This window comes from Helianthus annuus, chromosome 3 (assembly GCF_002127325.2).
Source record: "Helianthus annuus cultivar XRQ/B chromosome 3, HanXRQr2.0-SUNRISE, whole genome shotgun sequence".
NCBI classification, from domain to species: domain Eukaryota; kingdom Viridiplantae; phylum Streptophyta; class Magnoliopsida; order Asterales; family Asteraceae; genus Helianthus; species Helianthus annuus.
The window spans coordinates 137641468-137652570 of NC_035435.2; the positions used below are offsets into that span (position 1 = coordinate 137641468).

At 36.2% G+C, this 11103-nt stretch overlaps 1 protein-coding gene across 1 annotated transcript; it reads left to right on the forward strand.

Moving 5' to 3' along the window:
• The first annotated feature begins 208 nt into the window (after positions 1–208).
• Positions 209–880, forward strand: LOC110932117. Its single transcript, XM_022175475.1, has one exon. The coding sequence runs from the start codon at positions 209–211 to the stop codon at positions 878–880; it is 672 nt and encodes a 223-aa protein (XP_022031167.1).
• Positions 881–11103: the final 10223 nt, after the last annotated feature.

Sequence of the window (11103 nt, forward strand, 5' to 3'; positions counted from 1 at the left end):
ATTTTCTGTTTTGTTTTATTTTCTGTTTTTTATTTATTTTCTGTTTTTTTTTTTATTTTCTGTTGTAAATTTATTTTCTGTTTTTTACTTATTTTCAGTTTTTAATTTTTTAAATTTTGCACTAACATTTTATTTTGCTTTTTTTTTAGCAAACAATCAAAGTAAAACCGTATTTTGGAACCGAATACGAAAACTTTTTTTCGATCTCATGGGTAGAGGAGAGGAATACCGCCTACCGGACTCTATATCGGGGAAGTGGACCGATATAAACAGGAAATGCACAAACTTTCAAACCGTGTACCAACGCTTGTTTTCTGGATGGAAAAGTGAAAGTAGCGATGAAGACATTACGCAACAGGCATTGGTCGAGTATACGGAGGCTAATGGCCATTTCGCGTACATGAGGTGTTGGCAAATCCTTCGCCATAGCCCCAAATGGGCCATCGTATCTACTCCAAGTGGTCGTTCAGGAAATACACGGCCATCAAAGAGGTCCAAAACAAACGAGTCGGGTGAACCCGAAACGCCAACCTCCGACGCTCGAAACACCGACTTGAACGAGGATATTCCGGATGACGAGCCGGTGGAGGAGCTACCAAGACCGCCCGGAAGAAAAAGCCGGGCGAAAAAACCCGAGTCGTCGTCGATGTCTATGGGAACGGATATGAGTAACGCATTTTTGGAGATAAACAAGCGACTTCAAGACATACACGAACTCGGTAATAAACGTTTGGAGGAGAACCGCGAAGTTACGAAGATTATGCGGGATAGACAATGGGCTCACGACTTTGAGTTCTACTCGAAACCGCATGACCACTTAACGGGAAAAGTTTTGAAAATGGCGTTAGCACAAAAGGAGCGGATTGAAAAAAAAATATAACCTTTGATTGTGTAATTTTTTTTTTATGCTAGTTTAGTGTTTTTTTTTTCTAGTTTAATGTTTTTTTTATTTTATTGTACTTTTTTTTATTTAATGAAATGAATTTTATTTTTAAAAAAGTTACAAATGAATTAAAAAAATAAAAATTAAAAAATGAGTAATGACTACACAGGGGCTTTATGACTACGGCCTCAAATTGCATAACGCCCCATAAAGCCCCGGGGTGACGTAGCATGCCACATGTCGCATAACGTCCCCAAAAGGGCTTTATGACTACACATGGCCTAATGTTTGGATGTGATGAGAGTGGGAATATGAAAAGATGATTGGTCACTCTGGATAAAGATATGATAGAAAAAGGAAACGTTAAAAGTTTATATTCATGTAACCAAGATTTAGTGGTTTTTTTGTATTACACGGGTTGAATAATGTATTTTTATATAATAAATAATATAAAAATATATATATTTTTAAAAATCTTGTTTATTATACAGGTTGAATAAATATAATTTTATTTATCAAATAATAAAACAATATATAATTAAAAATCTAGTTTATTATATGGGTTGAATAAATGTAATTTTATATAATAAATAATAAAAAATGTTGTATTTTTAGAAACCCCGTGTATTGTACGGGTTGAGTAAATTTAATTTTATATATTAAATAATGAAAAAAGTTACATTTTTAAGAATCTCATGTGTTATACGGGTTGATCACATGTAATTTTATATATCGAACAATAGAAAGTTATATCTTTATAAACTTTATTTATTATATGGATTGAATAAATCTAATTTTATATACTACATAATAAAAAAATTATATTTTTAAAAACCCCGTGTATTACACGAGTTGCATAAATGTAATTTTGTATGGTAAAAAAATAAAAATGTTATATCTTTAAAAAAACCGCGTTTATTACACATGTTAAATGAATTTAATAAAAAAATATATCTGGTGCTACTTTTCTTGGTGTACGTAATCATTTTTCACATGATTTGCCTCCTACGATCTTTTTGACTCGTTAACATTAATTAATTTTACCTAAGTTATTTCTAATCTCTATATTCTTAATGATATTTCCCTACCAACTTATCCATCTTTTTTCTGTCTATAGCTCCGTATTAATCTCCAAAATAACATTTTTAATTTTACTAAATTATTTTATAATATTACCCACTCCTTTAGAGAAATTATTATTATTATTATTATTATTATTATTATCATTATTATTATTATTATTATTAAATCTGATAAATATTTTAAAATATTAGATAATCTTCTATACGAATTATTTAAATTTATATTAATTTTATTGGTTTCTTTTATTATATAGTATAGAGGACTCGTTAACATTAATTAATTTTACCTAAGTTATTTCTAATCTCTATATTCTTAATGATATTTCCCTACCAACTTATCCATCTTTTTTCTGTCTATAGCTCCGTTTTAATCTCCAAAATAACATCTTTAATTTTACTAAATTATTTTATAATATTACCCACTCCTTTAGAGAAATTATTATTATTATTATTATTATTATTATTATTATTATTATTATTATTATTATTAAATCTGATAAATATTTTAAAATATTAGATTATCTTCTATACGAATTGTTTAAATTTATATTAAATTTAATTTTATAATTATCTTTTAATTAATGGCTTCAATGAATGACATGTGTCCCTTTATTGGTTTCTTTTATTATATAGTATAGAAGATTAAGAATAATTCCATCATTTAGTCGTTTTTATAAGTAAAATTCCATCATATAAAGTACAACAATCATACTAAAGAAATAAAATAACCACTTCAATTAGGATATAAATATCTATAATAATTGAGCTAAGGTAATATTTTCCCTTTGAACTTTGTTTTACTTATATCATAGGACTATATTATATAACATAACGTCTAATGTTATATTATACATCATAATTAATATTAATAATTCGGATAATAGAAAGATAAAAAGCAGGAAAAATGAAACTTTATATCAAAGAATACGAATCACATTTAGTTGAGGCGTGCTTTAATTCAACGTGAATAGAAGCTACAAAGTAATCCCGATGTGGTAAAAGCAACACACTCACAAGAAAGGAAACAAAAGAAGAAAAGTTTGCTTCCAAAAATCATTTGCTTTAATTTTTGGAAAAACGATACAGGAAAACGACGGTTTTTTTATTTACTATCATAATATTTCCACATTCAGTTTAGCAAAACTAATTTTTAGCGTTTACTAAATCAAAGCTGGTAAGATAAATTAAAAACAAAATCCGCACTGTTCTATAGGATTGACAATTTCGGAAACGGACAAGATAACATGATATGAACCGACACGACCTTAACTGGTTTCGTGTCTTAAACAAGTTGACACGACAAAATTTGTTAATTTATGTGTCTAAATAAGTTAAAGACATGTTAACATGTTAATAACTTTTATTTAAAAATATGGGATGTGGCCGGGTGGGGGTTATAGTGACATACGTGACCTCACAATTGAAATAGTATACCCATATGAAAAGTTAATACCTCCAAACCTTAATTAGATAATAGGTATTTGTAATGTATATAAAAATAAAATATATTATAAGTAAAATAATTCGAGCTAAGCCGGACTAAGCTACAAAGCGAGTCAATCCGGCTCGTTCGTTATGAGCCGAGCCGAGCTAGGTTCACTTTCTAACCGAGCCAAGCTGACTCGGCTCACTTTTAAATCAAGCCATATCAAATAAGTTTTTTCCGAACTAAATCCGAATGAGCTTCAAGGAAGGTTTTTGAAGAGAACTAAGTAGCAATAATAACTCAATTTAAATTCTTTTATATATTTCCCTGAATTTAGTCCACTGTTTCCTACTTTTCTTACGTGTGGAAATAAATAAATAAATGCTGCAGGTAGTGGACTTCTTTTCCGGGAAAGGTTAAGAGGATAAGATATAAATTTGTCGATTTGGGAAGACTCTTTTTTCTATAATTTCTTGCTACTTACGCATATTTGTCCTCTTTATATTACTTTATTATTTACAAGAAGACTGTACAGTATACTATTGACTAGCATCATATGAAAGATTCATATTGCTTGACAAATTGGTTATGAACTCTATGTCAAAAAAAATAGATTTTGAAAAATAGATTAATAACTATTATAACGAAAATAAATTAAAAAGGTTAATAATTATGTATAGACTAGATTGTTGTCATTGTCACGCGGTATAGAGAAAAAATAGGGGCTTGTATTTGATTGAAAAAGAAGTCACTTAGGGTTTAGAAGAGAGGTGTTTATATATGACACCATGTTACACATTAGCCCCTATACAATAGATTTTTGTCTTCTTTCTCACACTACCCCTCAAGTTGAGTAGTGGGATCACTAATACTTAACTTGCTTAAGTAGCTGCTAAACGCGTTTCCATTGACAGCTTTTGTAAGAATATATGCGAATTGATCTCTAGATGGCACATATGGGAGCTCTATGATTTTTTCCTCCAGTTTCTCCTTGATGAAATGGCGATCTACCTCTACGTGTTTCGTTCGATCATGGTGAACTGGGTTTTCTGACATCTGAATTGCAGCCGTATTGTCACACATAATTTTGCTTGGTTCCCTTTGAAAGAAGCCGATGTCTTCTAGAAGCTTCCTGATCCAAAGAACCTCGCTTAACCCTCGAGCTATACCTCTAAATTCTGCTTCTGCACTCGACAGAGCAACCACCTTTTGCTTCTTACTTCTCCAGGTAACCAGGTTTCCATCGACTAAGGAGAAATATCCTGATGTTGACCTTCGGTTTCCTTTATCTCCAGCCTAGTCTGCATCAGTGTAGAGCACAACATTTAAATGTCCATTTGTTTTGAACAACACTCCATGGCCTGCGGTCCCCTTGAGATACTTGTTGATACAGTTTTGTGTGGATGTGGCTCGGTTCGGTTCGGTTGGACTCGGTTAGGTTCAGCTCAAGACTGACGTCGCGACATTCCTCCGTCGTGCGCCCCAGAGATCGACTCACGAAGCACGAAACGCCGCGAGCGAACATCACCATGACATCATCATGATGACGTTATGATGATGTCACATGTATATCTTGAATTCCTTGCATGAAGTCTACGAAGACTTATGAGTGGTCCACGAAGATTCCATTTTTCGTTGACTCTTCGTGGTGATGAAGGGTTCGTTAGAATGGTCCACGAAGATTCCATTTTTCGTGGGCTTCGTGGGCCAAATGAATGTTCGTGAGCCCAGTAACCATTCTTCATAGGGTTACTGGGTGTTGGGCCTATAAATACAGATACTTGTAGCAACAGATAGAGTGAGCACACCAGTGAGTTTGAGAGAGTATTTTCTTGTACTAATCTTTGTAACCAAACTCTGTTGAAAGTTAATACATGAGATTTTTACTTTGAAATCTATTGTGTATTTGTGTGTTCTTTGGCTTGGTTACATACCCGCTTGGATTCCGCACTTGCGGGTGTGTTCGGTAATAAGGAGAAGGTGTTCTAGATCCTCCTCTAAGGAACTACAATACGTTAAAATTCTCTGAGCTACTTCCATGTGGGTAACTTGTGGTTGGTGCATGAACTGACTTACTACTCCAATAGCGTAAGCTATATCAGGCCGAGTGTGAGAGAGATAAATTAACTTGCCCACAAGCCATTGATACCTTTCTTTGTCTGCGAGCTCTCCATTAAGTTCCATGTGAAGGTTGTGATTCACCACCATTGGAATATCCGCCGGTTTACAATCAATCAGCCCGGTTTCTACCAGAAGATCAAGGACATACTTCTTTTGGCAGATGAAGATTCCCCGTTTAGACCTGAGGACTTCTATTCCGAGGAAATACTTGAGATTCCCAAGGTTTTTCATTTCAAATTTTGAGAACAGATTCTTTTTCAGCCGTGTTAATTCTTCTACATCGTTTCCGGTAATAATCATGTCATCTACATATATAATCAAGCACGTTACAAGACCATTTCTTTTCTTGAGAAACAGGGTATGATCAGTGATGCGCGTGTGGTGTTATAGGTTTTTATGTATATTTTTAGTCCATTTTACACGTTAGTCAAGTTTTAAAATTATAAAACACGATACTTTACTAACACCAAACACACATATGGGCAAGTGCACCCATCGTGAGCGTAGTATAGTGTTCGTAAGATACCGAGGTCGTCCAAGGACACAAGAGCTTTTAATACCGGTTTATCCTCAACGTCTAATCAAATCAAAACTTTAGAAAAATGTTTTAAACTAGAAAATAAAAACTAAAAATGCTGAAAGTAAAAATAAAAGTAAAAACAGATAGACAAGATGAATCACTTGGATCCGACTCGTGTTTAGTGTAACCTTTGATTACTTTCGCACTTTTGCACTTTTTAAGAGATTATCTTAGTTACAGTAGTAGGCCCCTCTTTTGAAGGTGACGTTACCCTCAACCCAGTAGTTTGAGTCAGCAAGGATACAATCCTAAAGGGTTGGATTATTGAAAGATAATTAATTAAGTTATTAATGCATAATGTGATAGGCCTCTCTTTTGAAGGTGACGTTACCCTCGGCTAAGTAGTCTGAGTCAGCAGGGATACAGTCCTAAATAGCCGGGTTAATGTTTTAGTAGTAGCTTACATATGAGGGGATCAAGGAGTTCGGACCCCCTCCATCCAATACCAGTGGGTATTGAAGGAGGTCCTACTAAAGTTGACCCAGGTCCTTGCAGGATCTATACACTGAACAAGGCAAGACTCTTACCAAACCATTCCCTTAACCCCCGACCAGGTAGCCAACATATCTCCATATAGACCGTGGAGATATGAATGGTGTAAATCTTTTATTTTATATAGGCAGTAAAATAACGCTAAGACACCATAGACAAATGATAAGGAAGACTCACCTTCAACACAAGAAACTAGTTATTAAAGTCATTAATACATAACCAAATAAAAAGTGCGAAAAGATTAAAAATAAAAAGTATTACACTAGACACTTGTCTTCACCAAGTGATGTAAGAGACTTAGGCAAACATGGCCTTTGTTTGTCAAGAACTCTTACGATCAATCTTGGAGCCCGAGACTACTCACACACTCTATGATGGATGATGGATGATGGTGGTGGATGTGGGTTGTGATGGTGGTGGTGGGTGGGTGAAGTGTGAGAGAGGTGGTTTGCCAAGGGATCGTTTGCAAATGAGCCAAGCACCCCTATTTATAGCCTACACAGAAGCCCGGACACGGCCCCGTGTCCATTGGGCACGGCCCCGTGTCCACCCATCTTCTCTTTCTTCATTAAATACAGTTTGTCTGCATTAGTTGACCACGCCCCCGTGTCCGCTGGGCATGACCCCGTGTGCAGAAGCGTATCTGTACTATCAAGATTTTCCTAGATTCTACGAATCTTAGAGTTGACCACGGCCCCGTGTCCGCTGGGCACGCCCCCGTGGTGGGTGATAGAAGCTTCTACAACTTTGTCTTTTCTGCAGACACTTGGGCACGCCCCCGTGCTCATTGAGCACGGGGCGTGTTCAGCCTTTTGTTCTCTTGTTTTTGCTTGGGAGGATGCTGTTGAGGGGTCGGGCATGCCACGTTTATTCCTTTTCTTGTATTTATATTAGATTTAGCTGCGTTTTTGCTTCTTTTGTTCATTTGAGCTCATTTAATCCTGAAAATACAAAAGGAAGACAAAAACACACTTTTTCCAACATTAGTACTAAAAAAGGGTTAGTTTTATGCCACATTTGATGTAATTTATATGTTGCATTTTGCACACATCAAATACCCCCACACTTGAATCTTTGCTTGTACTCAAGCAAAACTCTTTATAATGTGGCTTACACTCCCAAATGGAAAGGGTAGAAGAGAAGGTTTTTTTAAGGCTTGTCATAGAGTGTCGGGATTCCAAGATTTTTATTAGGTTTTATTTTTATGTTATTTACAATCCTATTCGTCATGATTTATTTAAAACGTTACATAAGAGAAATTATTTATTTGGGCATAACATACCTCTTTAAAATTTCATTTATATACAAGTTCACATACCTCACGGGAGATCACTCAACACTCGGCCGAAGATGTATTTTTGTGAAACACTCGAGAGCGGCATGGAACTTACTTCAACCATATGCTTGCCAAGCAATCAATCCTCCTTCTTTTTTAACTATACACCTTTGTAAATATCAAGAGGACTTTGAGGAAGGGTTAGGCTTGGGTTAAAGGTAGGTGGTTGGGTTAGTGGTTAGTAGAAAAGGGCAAAAGGCGTAAAAAGCGTCGGTTTTCGTAAGACTTTTTATTTTTGTAACGTTTTATTTTGATGAAGCAATTCTTCAAACAAAGTTCTTTTTGATAAACTTGTTTGTTTATTTCTTTTGGCTTCATCATCATTTTTTTTTGTTTTGTTTTGTTTTGATAAGGAAGTCATAAGAAAAACCGAGCTTTGTTACTAAAATAAAGGGTTTAAAATGAAAAAAGGGTTTTAGGTGGGTAAAAGGTATTTGATTTGGGTTAAGAAATGAAAAGGTTTACGCTCAAGGGGTTAACTAGGGGATTTTTGGTAGGTGGTAAAAAAAAGAAAAATAATGGTGTAGAAATAAAAGGGTTAGTCCTAATGCCTCCATTTTTTACTTACTCAGGTTTAAGTTGGTAAAGACCGGGAATGCATCGTCGTGGCAAGTTCTAGAGTTGTAAGAACCAAGCGGCTATTCACATAAGGAACGAAAAAAAAAGCATTTAGTTTAAAGATGTATATTTGTATGCTCAATAAAAGCTCAAAACTCACTTTTTGTGAGAATGTGTTTTTATGTGATCAAGTATATATAATCAAATTTTAACTAGGTTTGTTATGCCTTTTTATAATTTTTTTATGTTGGTTCTTTTTATCACGACGCTATCGGTTGTAAATTTGTAAAAATATAACATTTTTAAAACTTGTAATTCCCAAATTAAACCAAGACAAGTAAAAAAATGATAAAATTTGGGGTGATTAGCGGTTCCAATAGAGTTTTGTGTAAGGCTTGTAATTAGGACTTGCAAAATTCAAGGCTTTAGCATCCCCCCACACTTAAATTAAACATTGTCCTCAATATGTCCCAAAAATAAGTTTTTAGGTTGTTTGAATGTGTAAAAAGATGTGAAAAAGCAAAAATTTATGTTACTGAGCGTCTGGACACGGCCCCGTGGTGTCCGGGCACGGCCCCGTGTTCAGATTGCCAGTAACAGAAAATAAAACAAAGTAACAGAAGGCTGGACATGGGGGCGTGTTCAGTGAGCTCGCCCCGTGTCCAGGTACCTGAACTGGGCATTTTTCTGCAGATGGTTGAGCACGGGGTGTGTTGGTTGAGCACGACCCCGTGCTGAACTTGTTTTAATGAAGAGAAATTGTCGGGTGGCCCTGTTTTTGTGCATGGGGTGCTGGTTCAAGTTTCCCTTGGTATCCTTCACCTTCCCGAGTGTGTTTTATTCCTGAAAATTAAAACTAAACTAGAAAACATAAAAATTATACTAAACTAAGGATAGTTCCGCGGAATGCCTCCATGGTGCGCCACGTTTATAAGGGTCCTTGGCTAGACCCAAAGCCTGGTCATATGTTACCCAAGTGGGATGTTTTGCATCCCATGCTGTACCGTCAGAGAGTATCATCCAAACTTGAGTCTATGACCTTCATGTAATTGACCGGGTCATCGTCTTCTACTCTCTTTCCAACTCCAAACTTCATTTCCTTGTCTCCGATCCTCAATGTTAGGGTTCCGCCATTCATGTCTACCACTGCGTGGGCCGTAGCTAGGAATGGCCTTCCTAAGATGAGTGGTACTTTGGTATCTTCCTCCATATCTAGTATGACAAAGTCGGCTGGGAAGACAAATTCGCCGACTTTGACCAATAGATTTTCAGCGACACCTTGTGGATATTTGACAGACCTATCGGCGAGTTGTATGCTCATTTTTTGTAGGGCTTGTTTTCCCTAGGCCGAGTCGGTTGAACATTGATGCGGGCATGAGGTTGATGCTAGCCCCGAGGTCGGCTAGTGCATTGCGAATGGGGGATTTCCCAATCGAACAAGGAATTGTGAAGCTTCTGTGGTCAATCTTCTTTTGCGGGAGTTTGTTGAGTAGCAAGGCGGAGCATTCTTCGCTTAAATTAACTAATTGCAATGATTCAATTTTCCTTTTTTGAGTGAGGAAGTCCCTCATAAATTTTGAATATCTAGGCATTTGAGTTAGGACTTCAATAAATGGAACATTAACATGCAATTGTTTTAGCAAATTTTCGAATTTTGCGAATTGCTCATCGGTCTTTTGGCGAATTAACCGACCGGGGTATGGAACCGGAGGATTCTTGGTGGGTTTTTGATTTGGTGAAGAAGCCTTCTCTTGTTGGGGCGTGAGTGGAGTTGTGGTTTAGCTAGATTGGCTTCTTTCAGTTGGAGGTAATGGAGCCTCCTTGGGACCTACGGTACGGTTTCTCAATGTGATGAGATGTACTTGCACCTTTGGGTTGGTTTCGGTATTACTTGGTAACGCGCCTTGTGGTCTCTCGGAGAAATTTTGAGCTAGCTGATTTAATTGTTTTTCAATGTTTTGAATACTAGCTTGTTGATTTCTAAAATTTGATTCCAATTGTTGAAATCGATCCGAGTTTTTCTTTTCGGTGTCAGAGATGAGGTGAGATACGGTATCTTCAAACCTTTCTCGTCCCCCTTGTTGTTGAGAGAAATTTTATGACTCGTTTCTTGGTTAATGAAAGTTTGTTCGTTGGTTTAGATTTTGTTGGTTACTACTATTGCCGGGTTCTCTCCAACCAAGGTTAGGGTGGTTAGGCCATCCTTGGTTGTAGGTACCCGTTGGAGGACCCGACGGCCTAGGTCTATTATCAATGTAGTTTACCGATTCTGTTTGATTATCTACTTCTTTCATACAACTCCAATTTTCATGTGGCCCACCACACCCCTCACAAGCCATAACCGAGGCCGTTTTTATCATTTCTAGCTTTTTGATTTTTGAAGAAAGGGCCTCAATTTGAGCTTGTAAAGAAGTGCTTTCATCAACCTTATGGGCGCCTGGGGCAATAGATTTATTGCCTCGGGGAGTGTGCCACTGAAAATTGGTTTGAGCAATTTCCTCAATTTGATTATATATTTCATTTGGGCGACGATTACCTAAAAGTCTCCCGGAGCTAGAGTCAAGTGTTTGTCTTGTGTGTGGCAACAACCCATTATAGAAAGTGGATACTTGTTGCCATACCGCA